The following is a 20,182-nucleotide window of genomic DNA, read 5'->3' on the forward strand; positions in this document are numbered from 1 at the left end:
AACAGCGATCTAGAGTCACCACCATCGTTTTTTTGTATGTAGTCCATCTGTTTGATTCAGCTTCCTCTCCTGGCTGTGCCGATTTTGGTCTAAAACATCTAGCCACTGAAGGTCAAGAGGAATTTTGCCAAGACACATGAAATTCATTCAACAAAGCTTTTATGTGGATGACGGGTTGGTGAGTGTCACGTCTGACACTGAGGCAGTTCAACTCGTCAAGAAGGCTAGACAGCTATGTGGTGCAGGCAAGCTCAGACTGCACACGTTTGTCTGCAATAGTAAGGTGCTGGAATCGATACCAGATGAAGAGTGTGCAGACAGTGTCAAAGAGCAGGACATGACTTTGGGAGAGCCGCTCATGGAAACAGCGCTCGGAGTTCAGTGGTGTGTATCCTCATAGTATCCTCATCTCATAGGCTATGGAGATTGTTGCTATCTCAGAGTGGTTAACACTGATGGTAAGGTCCACTGCTCGCTAGTCTTAAGCAAAGCCCGTGTTGTACCTACCAACGTAACCACCATACCACATCTGGAGTTATCCACGGCAGTGGTTGCAGCAAGAATGAGCATTATGCTCAGGAACGACCTCGACATCGATGATCTCCAAGGATATTTCTGGACAGACTCAAAGGTCGTCCTGGGATACATAAACAACGATGCCAGACAGTTTCACGTGTTCATTTCGAACAGAATCCAAAGAATCAAGTCTACCACAGAACCCAAGCAATGGCGTTCCGTCAAGTCTGACGATAACCCGGCAGATCATGCATCGAGGGGACTTGGGGCAGACCAGCTCGTTGCATCCAACTGGTTTACTGGACCAGCCTTTCTGTGGGAGAAAGAGTTACCCATCGAAGATATTAAGGTGGGAGAGGTCATTGACAACGACCCAGAGCTGCAAAAGGTCCAAGTGCTTAACACTAAACCTAAAGAGGAGAGGACTCTCCTAGACTGTTTGGTAAAGTTTTCAGACTGGAACCGAGCAGTCAAAGCCATAGCTTATCTCAAGCGCCACGCTAAGCAAATCAAGGGCCTCACCCCTAAAACAAGTGAAGCCACAAGTGTTGAGGAAAGACAAGAGGCAGAGCTTTGCATCATCAAACTTGCCCAAAAGGAAGCTTTCCGTAGTGAAGTCAAGAGTGGCAAGCAAGGCAAGGAAGTAAGACACAAAGACAAAACAAACAAGCTCCACAAGCTAAGTCCCTTTGTAGGTGAAAACGGTGTACTCAGGGTTGGCGGACACCTAACAAGATCTAGTCTCCACCCTCACATCAAGCATCCTGCCATCTTACCTAAAAGGAGCCATATATCCTCCTTACTCATTAAACATTCCCACGAGAAGGTGCAACATCAAGGAAGAGGAATGACTGTCAATGAGTTGCGGTCCAATGGTATCTGGATTACTGGTGGTAGCAGCGCAGTTGCGTCACATATTTACAAATGCATCACCTGCAGAAGGTACAGAAGGAACACACAGGATCCTAAAATGGCTGACTTAGCTGAGGACAGGATGGAAGTGACACCTCCATTTACCTACTGCGGCTTTGATTGCTTTGGCCCTTTCTATGTAAAGGAAGCCAGAAAGGAACTTAAGAAGTATGGACTTATCCTCACCTGTATGTGTTCCAGAGCGATATATATAGAAATGCTTGACGATCTCACCACAGATGCCTTCATCAACGCTTTACATACATTTATAGCAATCCGTGGCAATGTATGACAATTGAGATGTGATCAAGGAACAAACTTTGTAGGCGCCAAAAGAGGGTTCCTAAATGCAATGAAAGGCCTAGATCAGGAAGAGATGAAGAAATACGGATGTGAGTTCTTAATGAATACTCCCTCGTCAAGTCACATGGGAGGGGTATGGGAGAGACAAATTAGGACGATCCGAAGCGTCCTAACAGCCATACTCGATCAGTCTGCAAAGAGACTCGACAGTGCCTCACTCAGAACCTTTCTGTATGAAGTGATGGCTATTATAAATAGCAGACCCTTGACAACAGAACACTTGAATGATCCAACTATGGAACCTCTTACTCCGAACCATATTCTCATGATGAAGTCCAGCATCATCTTGCCTCCTCCTGGTGAATTTGTGAGTCAACACCTATACTTACGCAAGAGATGGCGCCAGGTGCAGTTCTTAGCTAATGAGTTCTGGAGAAGATGGAAAAAAGAGTATTTACTCAGTTTACAACAAAGACAGATCTGGCAAAAGAATAGGAGAGATACAAGGGTTGATGACGTAGTTATCCTACGTGAGGACAGTTCTCTGGAAGCTTGCCAGAGTAGCTGAGGTTTATCCTAGCTCAGATGGAAGAGTCGGAAAGGTGAAACTTTAACTCAGTGACTCCTCATTAGACAGTCAGGGTAAACACACTATAAGTCAACCTATCTTGATAGGCCTGTACAGAAGACAGTGCTTTTGCTTGAAGCAGAGTAGCGGTCATCAAATTATTTTCATAAATACGGAGTTCATTATTGAAAGAAGGGAAATCACATATCTGTGATTTGGTGGGAGTTTAACTGCCAAATAAATATTTGTCATTTAATTTGTTATAATTTATTATTTATCTAGCTTAATTAGGCCAAATGGTTTAATTGATCATTTTTGTGCATGTTTTGATGTGCAGAGTTTGTTTGTTTTTTGTTGTGGTTCTATTGTGTGGGGCAGTCCTGGTTGTGCGTTCTCTTTGTTGCACCAGGGTGGTTTTTTTGGGGTTGCATCTGCTTCCGATATGGAGCCAGCGTGCGTTTTGCTTGCAGTGTAGAATGGAGGGGTGCCGATTAACTTTGCCAGGATAGCGGAGAGGTTGCTCAGGTTTCATGACCGCTGTCAGCCTAATAGCAGCTCAATTCGCAGCTCTCCATTGTTGCCTGACAGTCACGCCGATGGTCGCTGTTTTCCCGGTCGGACTTTCTTATGAAGATTTGTACCTCATTCCCTTTGTGTTATTGTGCGGCCATTGAGGTATGTTTCTACTACTTGTATATGTGTTTTTGCATTAATTTATTTTATAGTGTTATTGTAATTTTGCTTGGTTATTTTCATAAACACTTTATCCTCTAATTGTGTGTTGTTAAATGTGATTGTGATATAATTGTGTATTTTATAGTCGGTATAGACGGTGACGAATCAATAAACGTCAGCTGTATGAAGACCATGGTGTGTTGATGTTACCGGAGGGAGTGATAAATTTAATTTCAGATTTTATTCCACCATGGGTCTATGTTGCAGTGTGTTTTGTCAGAATGTTCCTATCTTCCTGACAATGTTCAGCACCAGAAACCAGAAACGTCAAACCCCTGCTGTGCTCAGAAGACTCCACGCCTTATCGTGCAGAGAGCGCACACTCAAGGCTGCAGCTACAGTTCATAAGTCTTGATCTGTTCATTCCTGTTTCAATCAGCAAAGCAAAGAAACATCACGCTTCAGGTGCTGCTGCTGCCATGACGACTGCTTGTGTTTCAGCAGCACTCACGACCTGATCTCTGTGTGGCGAGTGTCGCAAGACGAAGTAGAAGAGGAGGGAAAGAATGCTTTCTTTTGTATGTAAACTTCAAGGCTGTGGGGAGGGCTGGGAACAGTTTTGTTTCTTGCCACTAGGTGTCTCACTGCTGAACAGTATGTTCCGCTCTGTTGCACCGACAGGAGGTTGAGAAACACAGCAGAGAAGAACAGTCATATGAGGACACGAAGATGCTGTGTTTTGATATGAGAAGACTTACAACAGCGATTACAGCTCGTTCGAAAAGTACCATTTTTGTTTGCCTGTTACATGCTTCTTGGTGTCAAAAGAGGTGAAAATTATCAACAATAAAGTTTCCCCCTGTACTTGAGTTTTACTGTTTCTGTCAGCCTCGGGTGTTTCGGCATTCTCACCTGGTGCATTGCTGTAGTTGATGTGCAGCTTTCATCTCTGGCTCCCCATCTGACAACTTGCTTTAATGAGGAGCTTCTTGAATCAACTGCAGATTCTGGGACTACAAAAAGCTGCGGGAACCTCTGAAGGATTTACCAGCTTAACAGTAAAACACTTCTGTCTATGGAGAGTACAGAGAGTCAAAGGGAATATAACCCTGTGAACTCTCAAGGTTGGCTATGGTGTTGATATTAATGTCATACTGATGATGTCTTCACGTCTCAGAAGTGTTTAATGAGCTTTGACTTGATACACAAATGGGAATGACCAGTATTTAGGAGAGCTGACCTGTTTCCTGACACACACACACACACACAGGGACACACGCACATACACAAAGTGCATATGCAAAACGGTCGGCCATAACTCACCTGTGTATGCAGTGCGGCGCAGCGTGGATAAAAAATGAGACAGTTGTGTGATGGAAACGCTGGCTGTGTACTGCCTGCTTTGTGTTTGTTTTCCACAGCTGTGTGTGCATACATCTGTGCTCTGCTTTGACTGCGGGTTTGTGTGTCTGTCAGTGTGTGCAATGCGTGCATGTGCGTGTATGTGTCTCTATCAGCGTGTGTGCAACACTTCAAGAATGCTCAATAACACCGGCCTGCCAAATAACAGTTATGTAATTACATCACTGCATTCAAGCCTGTTCCTGCGAGGTGCTCCCTCCTTTAACCCTTTATTTCGCACCCTCTCTGTCGTCTGCAGGGTCTCAGCATCTTGCTCTCATTCACCCTGTTGATCTGCACCACGCCTCCTCATCCTCTATCCCATTTTCCCCAGTTGTTCTCTTCCCCTGCTGACACTTGTCATTCACTCAGTACCAAACACACACACATACACACACACCTCTTCGGATTCACACACACACTCTGTCTTCCTCTGTCCCTCCAGGGTACAGTCTGTGCTGACAGGCTGTACTTCCAGAATTGATTTCTTCGCAGAAGGCAATAAAATTCTGTGAGAGAAAGAGAGGGGGAAAAGAGAAGGGGAACGACTGAGTAACTTGTCCATCAGGGTTCCGAACATACGTACAGGCTGAGGCGTGCGCAGTGATCCAACCTGCCACAACAACTTGGCGCGTCAAAATATGAAACAATGGAAATCTTAACATCTACTGCAAGATGGTCGCAAACTATGAGCACTATGAGTTCTTCTGGACTAGAGGGCCTCAACCTGTGTGTCTAGTTGCATCCCTGTGCAGTTTCTGAAGGAAGAGGAAGAAGAAGAAGAAGAAATTGTATTTGGGTGATGTGATCCCTCATAAAAAGCACTGGCAGACCAGATCTTGAAGTAATGAGCATCTGGCCTGAGGGGTGGCTATGCTGTATCTGCGTGTGCATGCATGTGTGTGTGTGTGTGTGTGTGTGTGTGTGTGTGTGCGTGCGCGCCTGGCAGTGCGTCAGCAGGAGGTCACCACCATCCAGTGGGTAGCAGCTGTTTCTTTTTGCTCTCCAGATTACAGGAAGTGGGTCTGTGACGGCCCAGACACCGCAGACACACTTATGGGTGTGTCGCAGGCGAGCTGAGCATTGATTAGTCTGGAAGGTCAGAAGCAGGCGGAGGGAGGACGTGACAGGTGGGGGAGGACGACCCTTGTCAGTTGTCAGAGAGTTTCTTTTTTTTTTTAACACTGTTAAAAGGCCTGGTTTTCTTTATTCCTCAGGCTTACCTACATTCAAAATTTGGAATGCAAAGAACTGAAGTTAAATAGATTAAAGACAGTGACGTACTATTTGAACGCAACAGTTCAGAGTGATACTACAATTCTCCACCTTTCAACTGCTCATCTTACTGATGATTCAGATCTATCAAGCATGTACAGTACTATTTTTCAAAGACCATAGAACCTGTTTCCACATATTAAATGTGGCATAGTTTAGAACATTTTCTCTGAGAAGATTTTTCTCCCTGGGCTTCTGTGGTACAGAAGAGCATGGTTAATATCAGTCTCCAGAAAGAAAGCAATTTATTTAGCCTGCTGTTTACAGCCTCCTGCAGGAACACTCTGGAGCTCTTGCTCACGACTACAACAGATGTTTTGTTAGACCTTCCACATTTCTGGAGAATGGTAGTGTTGTTACAAAACCTGGGAGCGGATTCATTGACCGTAAGTGACATCACAAAGGGCTGAGAACTGTGTGTTTTAGCTCAGTTTTAGCTTTCTGGAGAGTAAAGTAAGCAAGCAAGTAATCAATGGACTTTACTCTTTGTTTCTGGGAAGTTCACTGACAGAAACTTTTGCATAATATGAGATATTTAATATATCTGTTGAAGATTCATTTCTCAAGCAGTAAAACTCCAGAATTTTTTAAATTACTTTGGTGCACTCATTCTACATTAAAATCTTAAGAGCAACACATTTGGAAATGTCAACAAATATGCAGCTTGGTCCACAGGCTTATTTGTGCGTCTGCCCGTCTTCGGTTCTCTCTCTTTGCTGTAACAGTCAGATGAATTTTTATGATTACTGTTTTTTGTGACTTTTTGTTTTTGTCTGCATCAGCACTCTGCATGATAAAGACATTTCCAACACTTTGCAGCAGCCCCAGGGGAATCATTACAAACCCATTTCCTCTAATCTAATCTAATGATTAGACACCACCACATTACAAAAACATCCAAACAATGCCGCGCAGACGCTGCGTGGAGAGTCAGGGAGAGAAACAGCGAGGACGGTGTCATTCTTTTGAAGAGTATCCTTCAGACTCCACATTTCCACTGAGAGAAAGGAGACACTCTGTCTTTCATTCCCCCGAGATGGTTACGATGAACTATAAAAGAAGCTGACAGCGCTGGCAGAGAGCAAACAGGGGACTGAAGTTATTGATGGAGCGTGGTTCTATCATTGCTTCTCCTCTGTTCAATTACTTGGTGATGTGTGTGGATTTGAGGTTCTTGAGAAGTGGAAGAATCCCTGCCGCCGATAGAAAACTGTTCAAAAAACGATTTATAGATTGTTTTTTTTGTTTAACAGTGAAAAGTTGCTTTGGTTTCATGTCTTCTGTCCTCAGTGTTAACAAACAGGATAAAAACGCAGAGACGCAGTACTGAGAAAAAAGAAGGCTTTACTATTCTTCATCAATGTAAACAGAGAAGAAAAACTTTTACATTTCTGAATGTTTGTGTGAAGTTGTAACTGTCATTCTGATCTTTTAAAGGCCCCACAGAAATGCTTCATAGTGGGCCATCATTATGGCATGACAGCAGTAGGTGATGTATTTATATGCACAGTGAGGATCAGTGCTAACAGCTGCTCTATTCTGAGGATAGATATGGTTTAATTTGTGCCACCTGAGCGGGAGCGTTTGTCTCTCTATTGCATTTCTGTTCTGTAAAAAGTGTCACAGAATCATATTTGTATTAGCATATTAATGTTGCCAAAGAATAAAAAAGAAGCACTTAAATTATTCAAGGTGTGTACGGGGGCGAGGTAAAAAGAAAATGTAAAATCAAAGTTATTTAATCTACTTATTGTTGCTTTAAAAGACATTCCTCTCGCCTCCCCGTTTCAAGGAGCGAGCCCGTGCACCCATTCACTTTTTGGGTGATTAATTCCAAGCAGGGGAGGCGGATTAAGCATCACAGGGAATATAACAGGGCAGAAGGCCGAGAGGGAGGAGATAAAAGTGCCAAGAGAAAGAGGGATCAGGCGCAGCCAGGACAGCAGCGAGAGAGAGAAAGTGATCCAGACAGAGGGGGGAAATTGAAAGATTCTGTTTCTTCTCTCTGTTAGCTCTGCGCCTTTGTAGCCGCCGCCCCCCTCCCCCACCCACACTCCTCCCCTCTTGGGAAATGGAGGATATAACCCTCCGACGTCTCCCCCGTTTCATGTAGGGTCAAGGTCTTTTTGATCAGGGGTGACTGAGGATAAAAGCACGAGGGGGGGGGGAGACAGGGGCTGTGTGGGAGAAAAGTGTAGGCAAGGGAGAAACTGAGGGAAGAAGAATAGAGGATGAGTGACAGAGCAAGGGGAGAGGGGAGCAGAGGGTGTGTGTGAAGATGAGGTGGGCAGACAAGAATTTCATGCTGTCGTCGACGAGCTGGAGGATGATCGGGTGGGTGGCGGGGGGGTGGGCGGACTTTTCGGAGAAGCGGTTAAAGGAAGGATGTTTCTCAATCTTCATCCTGGAGAAGCCAGTGTGCCAGGGTTTAGTGCGCGGCGGTCACATGGTGAGGACCAAGAGTGTCAGCAGGTGTTGATGTGAGCGTGATGGTGCGTGTATGTGCGAGCGTGTGCAGCTGTCACAGAGAGACAGGCACACACGCACACACACACACACACACACACACACACACACACATACAGCAGACAGACAGACAGACAGACAGAGAGCATTGCCTCAGCATCGACCACCTCCAAGGGGGGTGGGGGTTCTGCAGGGGAGGGGCCTCATCATAAGCTTGTGATATTGATTACTGAGACTGTGAGATGCATGGGCGGCATTGGATACTGCAACCATATGTCCACACACACACACACACACACACACACACACACACACACATTTTGTCTTTTTTGGGGATTTCCATTCATTTTTTATTCGATTGTACAGCCTGCTGAACCCAAACCTCAATGACAACATCTCAAGCCCAAAATCTGAATCCAACCTAGATTCATAACTTGCCTCCAAAACTCAGGTCTCCACTTCAACATTTGATGATAATGATGTTGGAGTAGATGAGGACTAGACAGAATCTTCTCAGTCTCTGCAGAGTTGGTTAAAAAAGAAAAGTGTGTCGCAGACCCTCACAGTGCTATGTTTTACATGAACGCCACGAATGATACATTATTAATTATTTAGTCTTGATATTGTTGCAGACACATGACATTTTCAAACAAAATAGATACCATCAGCCCATATAATTTATATGAATCTATCAGTGTGAGCTGCAGGCAGTAGTGACAGTGCGATTGATGATTGACAAATTTAGTGACTTTTTTTTTTTAAAGAATATTTATTTTTTGTGGAATGTATGGAAGCATTTTAGTCAAGGATTGTAACATGAAATAAATGTGACAAACAAAAAAACAAACAGGAAAACATGCCTGGCACTTTGTTTTCACACAGATTGTTGTTAAAAATTGAATCAATTGTTCAAGAAATACAGATTGCACTGCTTTCCCCCTGAATCTCACATAGGTTGCAACACATACATCCACTGGGAGAGGTATTGTTTTAATTGTTAAAATCATCATCATCATCATCATCATCATCATTATAAAAACACTGAGATTGCATTGACAGGATGGTTTCTAGGTCATGATTGTGAAATTGGCGTGAAGAACTGTGGGAAAAGGAGAAAAATAAATAATTCTCTGAGGAGGTTGGGGGTGGGGTGGGGTTGTTGTCATTATGTTCCCATAATTTCAAGCGGAGAGAGGGGTGGGGGTGGCTGGGTGGGTGCGGGTTGACAAAAGCAGAACTGTGCCATCTTATGAAATCAGTGCCATTTAACTCCTCACTCCGCCGTTGCGAGAGCGCGTCCCGCTCCCGGGGTGCGCTGCGCCTTTAAACTGTGGGCGTGGCTCCGCTACTACGACCCGCCCCTGTGCATAACAGCCGACTTCGCTGTCCTCCCGATCAAATATAGCGCGCTAGTCCGCAGTTGGAAGAACCGAGTGCTGCCGGAGAGCCAAGGCAGCCAAGTGTCGAGCCGTGCAGGACCGAAGCGGCGGAACCCTTATTCGAACCTTATTCACCTTCTTGCTGGATTTCTCGCGTCGTTCCCTTCTAAGAGGAATTGCTTTGTTTGGCTCGTCATTCTTGTGTTTTTCTTTTCTATTCTGTTTGTGGGGGGATCCGACTTTTACGCACAGTGGATCTTAATGAGGACGCCGGCTGGTTTTTCATTCACAACAGCAGGTAAAAAAAAATAATAATACAAGAAACAACACAGCATCCTCTTACGAGAAAGAGAGCGGCGTGGGAGAAGGAGGCGTGTTTGTCTCCGCACGGATGAAGTTTTGTAGGTTGTTTTTTTTCTTTTTCTTTTTCTTTTTCTTTTTCTTTTTTTTTTTAATTCCCTCCCCAGCAACCACAGCGCTCGTCGTCTGCAGCCTGATTAGGCGACCGGCACGCTCCTCTCTCTTTTTAGTCGCAGCTGATTTGCTTGAACTTGATAAGGAGTCGAAGCGGAGAGGATGGAACGACCGAGGGAGACACCTGCCCATCCAATTAATCTGCCGAATTTAATCTGCCCCCCCTTCTTCACGATTGAGCGGCGTGCGCACGGCGGCCCCCTCCCGTCCACTCTATTCGTGCGTGTGTGCGCGCCGCCGCGCGTGTTACAGTATACTACTAAAACAGTGTTATGTAATGAAACGCTGTTGCGAAACTTGAACTTCGCGGCAGTCAACGCGCGGTAGTTGATCTTTAACTTAAATAAAAATAAAAACGCCCACGTGAACGAGCGCGTCCCCTCCCCTCCACCCCGACTATCGCCTTAATTGGCACATCATGTTCTGATTGAGGTACTTACAGGGTCGTCGTCGTCTCGCCCCCCCCCCCCCCCCCCCCCCAACCAACACACACACACACACAAAGGACCTTTCCTGCTGTTGCTGCGTCTCAACATTTTCTCTCTCTCTCTTTTTTTTTTTTTTGGCTGTACAGCAGAAAATATAATGAATCCAGTGTGGCACATTGGAAATAAGCGCACGATTGTGACAGAGTGAAAATAAGAATAACGCTCAGTTCTGATCCAACTGCCTCCGTCTCTCTCCACAGACATAGGGAACAGGGAGTGATTCAGCCACCCCCCATCCCGCCCCGCCCCTCCTCCCGTCAGACCCTCCTGCTTGCCTGCAGACCCCATGCCGGGCATCAGCTCTGCCGCGCCTCGTTATGAAAGCTGGGACATGGACCACCTGGACCACAACCAGCACTACTTCTACGACGACGACCACCACGACCCGGACGAGAATTTCTTCAAGTCCACTGCGCCCAGCGAGGACATATGGAAGAAATTCGAGCTGGTGCCGACCCCGCCCATGTCTCCTATCAGGGCGCTGGAAGGGTCGGGCAAGGTCGGGCTGCTGTACCCATCCCTGGGGGACAAGCTGGAGTGGGTCTCCCAGTTCTTAGGACAGGAGGAAGAACAGCAACAGCAGCAGCAGCAGCAGCAGCAGCAGCAGGACGTGCCCTGCAAACTCGCCGCGGACGCGAACTCCTTCGGGAATCTGAGCTCCATCATCATCCAGGACTGCATGTGGAGCGGCTTCTCGGCGGGACAGCAGCTGGAGAGAGTTGTAGGGGAGCGCTGCGCCCCTCGTCCCGGGACGGGCGCCGCAGCGGGGAAAGCGGCTGCAGCGGCAGCGGCGGCGGCGGCGGCAGCAACCTCCGTCCCGTCCCCGTGGAGGACGCACGGAGGGCTCGCCGACGCGCTGGCTGCGGACTGCGTGGATCCGGCTGCCGTGCTCACCTTCCCGTCAGGCGGCGGCTGCAAAAAGCAAGTGTCCTCCGGTTCCGAGTCTCACACCGACTCGTCAGGTGAGCGATCATGTGGCACATTGAACATTCCACAAGCAGGACGATAAGCTCTCACTGGTTAAGCCCTTTCCTCACACTACTACTGTTTGCATTTTATAGTATCTCCTTTTTATGATATTATTTTAATAGAAAATGCAAAATAAGCTCCACGTATCCAGCGAGTACACGCAGCTCGAGAAGTGATTTCCTCATCAGTTCACGGGGAAATGCAATTTCCCTCACCCAGGGCAGTATATTATCTGTGATCAGCCATTATCTGGCTGCGAGGACTGGCATGGCACATGACTGCATTGCGTTACCTCGACGCATGCAACACATGCTTGGCGCGCTGAGCGACACGCCCATTGAAACATCTGCTGCTTGGCAGGGCTCCAGCAGACCAGCTGCTACCTCTCCCTCTTCTCACTGAAGATAACAATATCCTCGACGCTCCCTCCCTGGCATTTGCCGCGGATTTACGGAAGGCTCTTGGTCATGGTTGTAACTTTATGGAGCAGGGACAGACTGTAAAGCTGAGCCTTATTTTAGTTTAGTTTTTTTTGCTTGAGCGAATGTGTTGTAGTAGTTCTCCCCTCCCCACTCCAGATGCTCTCTTTTTTCTTTTTTTTTGGCCCATATGATTGAGTGTGGTATGTAGGCCGGCATGTGATCCCCAGCCTGGACCATAGATAATGGGTGTGTGTGTAACGTCACAAAGGGAACTTGTTGCTGCATTCCTCCACTCAACAGGCTGCGGCGCCAATTGTGTCAGTGGGTGGATTTCGGTCGGTGCTGTGAATAGAGCGGGATTAGCCGTTTAGGAGGTCGACTAGGCTTGCAGAATCCTTTGACGCCGGCTTTCAGGCGGCATTTCACACCGTTTTCACACTGTTTTCATGGGGAGGGCGGGCGACCGGCAATCATCGGAAATGTACGTAAAGGCTCCAATCAAAAGCCATTAGAGATCCACACATGGGAATTGATTTTTGGCCTTCCTAGGGATATGGGATGCCACCTTTTTTATATATATATATAAAGCAGTTGCAATCAAGTGTCCCCTCCCTAGAAACGGGTTTATGAGTTTGACATGTAAAATCACCAGGTCCACAATCTAACATGCAATCTTGTGCAATTACTGTAAAGGTGTGTTGGTTTACAAGGGCAATAAAAATCTGAGGGTTGAAAAAAAACTGTACAAAACCCTCTCGTTTAGTTCAACAAGAGTGCTTCCACTCCTGTAAGTGGAGCGGTTAATTGATTTAAAATGTGTGTCACTGTGTGCTCAGTCAGAGAACCCCTGGAGGTGCCTCCAGATTTTGCGAGGGAACTTCCTGTGGGAGGATGTAAATTGGTTTCAATCGGAAGCCAGGTGGTCCCTCTGCTGTCTCCCCCCCAAAAACTTTTTGCATTGTCTTCACCCTTTCAGACGACGAGGACAATGACGAGGACGACGAGGAGATCGACGTGGTGACGGTGGAACACAAACAGAAGCAGAAGCAGCAGAAACAACAGCAGCAGCAGCAGCGGAAGCCCCGGCGGCGGCTGGTCAACACGCGTAAGCCGGTGACCATCACGGTGCGGGCAGACCCCCTGGACCCCGGCATGAAGCGCTTCCACATCTCCATCCACCAGCAGCAGCACAACTACGCCGCACCCTCGCCGGACACCCTCCCTGCGCCGGTCGACCCGCCCCGCAAGCGGGTGCGACAGGAGGCCCACGCCGGCCAGCCGCACCACCACCATTACCAGCAGCAGCATCAGCATCAGCATCAGCAGCAGCAGCAGCAGCCTCGGCTGGGCCACGCCCCCCTGAACTTGGACAGCAGGAAGCCCCACGCCATGGTGGCCGGCTTCCGCGCCGAGTCACCTGACCCCGGCGCCTCCTCGCCGACCTCGTCGGCGTCGCCCTCCTCCCCGCCCTCCTCGTGCTCGTCGGGCTCCCACGGCCAGGACTCGCCCGCCAAGGCCCACTTCCTGTCGCACGCCTCCAGCCCCCAGTCGTCGGACTGCGAGGACACAGACAAGCGCAAGGCGCACAACTACCTGGAGCGCAAGCGGCGGAACGACCTGCGCTCGCGCTTCCTCTCGCTGCGCGACGAGATCCCGGGCCTGGCGGACTGTCCCAAGACGCCCAAGGTGGCCATCCTGACGCGAGCGGCCGAGTACCTGCAGCAGCTGCACACCAGCGAGAGGCAGAAGGCCCACGAGAGGAAGCAGCTGAAAACCAAGCAACTGCAGCTGCTGCAGAGGCTGGCGCAGCTCAAGCGCTCCTGAGCGGGCGCTGTGCACACACACAGAGACACACAGAGACACACACACACACACAGGAGCTGAGCGGGACTGCATGAAGGAGAAGAGACACTATTGCTCACTTTGATTTAGTCACGTTGGAATAGTGCGGGTGGATTTTTCTGTTTATTTTGTTTCCTCTTGCTTCTTTTCTTTTTTTTTATTTTGTGTGTGTGTTTTGCACATTAGCTTCTGAGTGATTGATGTGGCCGCGAGCCAGTCAGGACAGCAGGCTATAGGGACTGGACTTTGTTTTTTTTTCATTTGGAGGCATCTCAAAGGCAGATTACTATGTCCATGGATACACGAGACAGGTTCATCAGATTGTTCAATTTCCCCCTTGCTATTAATTGTTGCTTGCTACAGGTTAACTTGTTGTAAATGCAGCAGCTGCTAGTTGGAAAAAGTGCTATAAATGTATCCCGAGCTGCTGCCCATACCGGGCTCAGTGCTGCGCACTCTGTTGGTCTGATGCATCCCAAAGGAATTTTCTCACCTTGTCTATCACCCACATTACCCACAACTTGCTTGGATTCAAGTTGCACCTGCTTTTTGGTGCATTGTTTCTCCCTCTGTTCTTTCCCTCATATTTTCTAGAGTGCAGGGGCTACATGGGGCAGCGCAACAACTAATGCCACATTTGTGAGGGTAGAATCTCCCTGTGCCCACAGCATGTCCAATATTGCAACATTCTCCTTTCTCCCCTGCATCTAAGGTATTTACAGTTGCACTATGCCCACAACGGCCTCTTTTGTACCATTATTCCTGGAACCATCAATACTGATTGATCTTGTTTTCCGTCAGCACCAAATTCTCCAATCAATAGTTTACTCCTTTATCATTGTTGTGCCATGGAGACGGGCCAAAAGGTGAACGATGGCTTCAAATGATCAACCAAAAAAAGAAAAAATCTGGATGCGTGTTGAAAAATAATTGCCATTTGTTTGGTTTTGATGAAGCCTACTCTATACTTGTTTCATCTTGCTGTCTGATGTTCATCATTCATTTTTGCATTCAATGTAAAGCCTATAGAAGCCTTTCAATGTACGTAGACTATCCTGTTGGATGTTATGTATATAGTTCCCTGACTGTACAGTCCCTTCCAAAGTCTACTATACTCATCCTAGTTTTCATGGGGCCCTGCATCCCAGGGGGCCGAGCTTGCTGGTAACTCAAAGCTTCTATTTTTGTTAATTAAAATAAAAAAATATTATTAAAGTTGTCAAAATAAAACACTTACCGAACATTGATCACACTAGCCACTTTGTCACCACATCTTTTCGCATTGCCTACTTGTGTTCTTTAATGCTAATTACTTTGTGTGTTTCCGGGATTTTTTCTTTGTACAAGTCGGAGCTGACAAAAAAGTTTTATACTATATTTTCATACGGTGTTGTGTTTCTGTGTGAGCTAATGACTGTTTTTTTTTTTTGTTTTTTTTGTAATTGTAGCTGAGAGGGCTTTACTGCTGGTTCTGTGCTGAAAAAATTAGCACGCAACGCTTAGGTTGACATGTTGGAGCGGGAGGCACACCTGAACGCTCCTTGCATGCAGACACACAGCGCTCTCTTAAATCCGCTGCAGGAGGAGGAGGAGGAGGAGGAGGATTTGGGAGGGCGGTCTTAAGAGGATCTGCCGATCAAAGTGTTGTTTTTTTTTCCTGGCTACTCTTTGGTAGGTGTTACAGCTTTCAGTCTTTTACCAACCTGGTGCTCCTCTTTCTACCCCATAAGCCATGCAACAGAACACTGTAGGCCTGGAAGTAGTACTGTAAACGCCTCAATCCTGACAGATAGTGTGTGCCGCTCTTACCAGCACTCAGGAAACTCATTATTATTGTCTGTCTCTCTCTTATGCCAGGGCCAAAGCTATGCTTTAGGAATCCTCTCTCCATTGTGATATAAATATACCATTACTGTTAATTCTCACCTCCTTTCTGGAATATTCTCAGTGTCTGCTAATTATTTCAGCACAAACCACTATTATGCCCCCCCCCCCTTTTTTTGTGTGTTTTTTCAATAGGGAGCACCCACAACAGTGGTTTGCCTTTTTCCTTTGGTTTTTTTTTTTTTTTTTTTTTTTTTTTTTTTTTTAATTTGTGTGACCTGCATTGGTCACTGGTCTCTGCTGTTGGCACAGTACTCATAGTAGCTGTGAACGTTGCTTTCTTACATCTGGAATTCAACTATGGTGATATCGACGCCTTGTCTCAGCACTTTGTTGTTTTATTTTCCGTACCTCATAAGCCTCTATGTATGAAGAGTAAGTAAGAAAAATAATAAACCTCATGGCTTGACATCATTCTCGACTCCCTTGCTGTATCCATCTGGCACACATGCATGAACACACGCACACACACACACACACACACACAATGATGACGTAGCCAGATCTATTTTTGCTCCATGATCTTTATTATAAAGCTAAATGAATCTGTTCTCACCTGAATCCCACCATTGTGCGCATGCACCCTTGCTGGAACCACCTGTGTGAGTGATTGCGCGCCTCCCTCTCCACCGTCAATCAGCTGTGCAGAGCAGTCTCCATGGCAACCAAGTGTCTTTTTCTCACGCCCGCATCTCTCTGGCAGTTTCCATAGAGACTGCAATAATCAACCGTCCTCCCCGAGAAGCCTTTCCCCCAACGCTCCTAAATGTCACCGACAGCGGAAACAGATAAGCCCTAAAAAAACTAAACATGAAACGACTCAAATGTTAACATAACCGCACATCTTCCGAGGCTCAAGATCAAAGACCCGCCGTCGCAACGTTTCCAATCCAGAGTGATGGCGGGCCGGTTGCCGGGCAACAGGGCCAACCTCTCGCGCCGCTGCGCCCTCGCTGCGCATGCGTGCCGCCAGTCAGCTGGCCAGCCGGAGCGAGTGGCATCATGGCGGCGTCCGCGCGAAGCGTGCAGGTGGCGGTGAGGAGAGCCGTGTTGCCGTCTCTGGTGGTCGTTCTGGGAGCCACCGGCACCGGCAAGTCCAAGCTGGCCATCGAGATCGGGAAGCGGTTCCGCGGGGAGATAATCAGCGCCGACTCCATGCAGGTAAGGAAGGACGTTTTGTGGAGGAGGCGCGCCACAGAGTAGTACTCTTTGACGGGGCAACCACAAGGCTCGGCTTGAAACAAACAAACAAACAAAAAATAATAAAACCTCCGCTTATCTCCCAGAGTGAATCCAGAATCCGAGTGACAGCCGTCATCTCACTTAGCCTTTTGAGCTAGATGCTACTGGGGAGGCTAGCAGATGTGAGCTAACGTGGAAAGCATGGCGCAGCTCGGCCCGACTCAGCTAAGTCTGTCGCTTGAACTTGACAGGAGGAGACTATATGACAACCAACCTGTTAGATTCACTTAGCGTTTGTTGTTCTGGCCCTGAAGGCACGATGGCTGCTCTCCTAGCTGGTCAGGCCGCTGGTTTAAGCCGCAGGTAAACCCATCGGACGTGGTGCTAAAGCTAACAACGCTTGTCTTTACTTTTGTCCCACTTAGTTCTCACGTTTCTGGGATTTGGATTCTCGTGTTTGGCTCTAGTGGAGTTGCATGAACACGAGTGTAATGTTTGCTATCTTGTGGAGTGTAAGTGCTACTGTCCCATCATCGTCATCTTCATCCTGCCGTCACACCGGATATACTGCAACATTTTAGAGAGCATGCGTGAGATAGCAGAGTTCAGTGACGTAATATTTTGGAACATGGTGCACTTGATTGACATTTTTGTCACCTGAAATATAAAGTGGCAAAATTGAGGTCAGATGTGCTTTCCTGTTTAGTCTAATAAGATAAGATATGTCATGGTGCTTGTTTCACATTTCCCTGTTTCACTGAGCTCGGTGTTTGCAAGAGTTTCTACACTTCATTCAGACCTTATTGTGATGCCATTTCATTTATTTTTTTGTGTTTTGTAATATATTGTTTGTGCTTTTCATACATACATGTAAAACAAATCAAGTGTTTTGAAGAAAGAGAAATAGTCATTGGATCGCTTCTGGATATGTGGTTGTTTGTCAATTTCACTATTCAGAAACTGCCCTGGTCCTCAAAATCTTTTTAAACTGACTGACATTCATTTAGTACTATAGGTTTGTTTTATCAGACACAATGAAGTATTGGCAGATTTGGACTGATGTGATTGCACACACTGTTATTATTTGTGGTTACATATTCAAATATAATGATAGGACTCTTAACCTGATACTGGGATACTTGTTATTCACGCTTTTTTGGATAGAGTTTGACTATTTAGGCTACTTGGAAAATAACTAAATGGCAGATTTTGACTTCTTCTGTGCTCGAGAGTTTGTGTATCGCTCCCCCCCCCCCTCTCTCTCTCTCTCTCTCACACACACACACACACAACATCAACAATTGCAACTCCTAAATGTGTTATTTTTAAACTATCAACATGAAGTGACCATCTAGTAACATTTAACAAAGCTGTAAATGTATTACTCTATAAATCATAAATGTTATTTACAGATTATTCAATGTTGTGGAACCTTTTGAGTAGAGGAACTGAAATGCTGAAATGCTGCCATTCATGTAAAAGCAGCATAAGTACATCCTCGAAAACATCCATAAAATGATTGGTTCCATTGTGCGCTTTGTGTGTTAATGCAGCTCTTGCCATCCTAATAATACACACACCACCAACATTGACTCCCTTTCATTTGAATTATCTTATACAACCAATCAAAACCCTTACCATCATCTTTATCCCTAACTTAAGTCCAAACCTCGCCTGTAGACTTAAGCCTTTCTGAATTATCCTGAAAATGTAATGATAGTTAAAAAAGGAAAAAGTCAAGACAGCCAGAGGATGAACTTCCACTGGTCTTTAAACACACACAGCAATGATTCCTCCTGCGGGACCTGGAGCGTGCGCCCTCTTGCATCCAAACCTCTCCTTCATCACCTTTCCTTCTGTTCCCGCCACCTCCTCGCCACCTCTTCCTCCTTCCCTCCCTTCATTGTCCTTGAGTGCATTTACCTCCCCTCCCACCCTCCCGCTTCCGCTGTGGGAGCTCTTTCTCTTCCCAGCAGTCACCTGGTACTGGGTAAACTGGGTTATGCTAATAACGTTCGAGGGCCCAAAAATATCTCAACTAGCAGCAGGCCCCTCTGGTGAAGAGAAAAAGAGTGGCCTAGTTGGAGCACGGCATGCCTGGGACTCATCTCTCACCCAGTAATAAAAAATATGACAAAAAAAGAAGAAAAAAAACTTGGTTGCCACCGCCCTCCTGTCGGGGTGGCGGCAGCGACGGCTGGAGTTGGAAGGGGAGAGAGCGAGGGAGACGGCTTATGTGAGAAAGAATCTGGTGTATGGGCTAGAGCCGGCCTGTGTTGTCTTTGGGATAGGAAACAGTCTGGTCTTGTTTGGGAGAAAGCAGCATTGTGCTGAGCTGGTGCGTGCTCAGCGCGGCTCTCCGCCGGCCCCGGCAGCTGATAGTGAATGGGCACGCTGTGGCCACTGGGAAGTGTCTATTGTCCCCGGCAGAATTGGTTCCCACACTCGCTAACACTCCCATTGTGCACTTATTACCCCCCCGGCCTCCTGGCCCCTACCCACAGTTCATTGGGCATGCAGGGGGATATTATTCACTCATTAAATGAACATGCTATCTATGGCATACACAAACACACACACACACACACACACACACACACACACACACACATACACACACAGTAGTGCCCGGCTGTACCGCTGCGAGTGAAGCGGGCCACTGCCAAATAGTTCAGCTGCTTGATTCACAAAGTTTTTTTTTTTCTAGCAGGAAGTGTCTGTCACTTTCCCCTCCCAAAAGCAGGAGTTATGGGAAAATATGTGAGTTAGGAATCAGCCCATCACCTCATCTCCTCGCCATGGACACACCAGAGCAGGAACTCCCACTGTGTGCGTCACGTGAGTGTGAGAAGTGTTCAGTCTTTGGCGCATCCCATCGATGGTTACAATGAAACGAATGAGCCATGGTTATTTCCCACACTATATTAAATCTGGTCTGTTTTGCCTGTCTAGCTGAAGAAGCTGTCAGGCAAAGGAGCCACCTGGAGTTTATAACAAGTATCCAAACTGCTTTTGTTCATGTAATGTTACAAATAATTTATGTAGCTGAACTGAATATGACATCAGTAGATAAATGATGTAACGTGACATTGCATTCCTTTACTCTGTAACACTGATGCTCCAAGTTTGCTACTTTGCTTCTTTGGAGTTTGTGTTCCTCTGTGGCTGGACTGCAATAAGAGATTCATGGGGCCACATGATACATTTGATTAGAGCGTTTGCTGATCTCTTCGGTTAATCACAGCCATTATTTAGCCCGGGGAAGCTACATTGAGATTAAACAAAAAAATTCCCCTCTCAAGACGGGCATCAGCGCTTGAAACAAAGTTGCAACCAGCTCAGCTCTAGTGGTAGAGTGTCCGCCCTGAGACTGGTAGGTTGTGGGTTCGATCCCTGGCCGAGTCATACCAACAACTGTAAAAATGG

General features: G+C 46.8%; 2 protein-coding genes across 2 annotated transcripts in view; both read left to right on the forward strand.

Annotated features, from left to right (window-relative positions):
• The first annotated feature begins 9,505 nt into the window (after positions 1-9,505).
• Positions 9,506-15,988, forward strand: myclb (MYCL proto-oncogene, bHLH transcription factor b). The gene is made up of 3 exons (XM_076012225.1): positions 9,506-9,793; positions 10,658-11,419; positions 12,825-15,988. The coding sequence occupies exons 2-3, from the start codon at positions 10,744-10,746 to the stop codon at positions 13,670-13,672; spliced, it is 1,524 nt and encodes a 507-aa protein (XP_075868340.1). The 5' UTR covers positions 9,506-9,793; positions 10,658-10,743; the 3' UTR covers positions 13,673-15,988.
• A 432-nt stretch (positions 15,989-16,420) lies between these two features.
• The window catches only part of trit1 (tRNA isopentenyltransferase 1), a 38,123-nt gene continuing 34,361 nt past the window's right edge, over positions 16,421-20,182 (forward strand). Inside the window, exon 1 of the mRNA XM_076012229.1 lies at positions 16,421-16,735. Within this exon, the coding sequence (XP_075868344.1) occupies positions 16,577-16,735 (159 nt within the window). The 5' untranslated portion in view covers positions 16,421-16,576. The remainder of the gene's footprint in view (positions 16,736-20,182) is intronic.

The sequence above is a fragment of the Nelusetta ayraudi genome, unplaced genomic scaffold (assembly GCF_046127955.1).
Source record: "Nelusetta ayraudi isolate G7.1 ecotype Tasmania unplaced genomic scaffold, CSIRO-AGI_Nayr_v1 ptg000135l, whole genome shotgun sequence".
In the NCBI taxonomy this organism is placed as follows: Eukaryota; Metazoa; Chordata; class Actinopteri; order Tetraodontiformes; family Monacanthidae; genus Nelusetta; species Nelusetta ayraudi.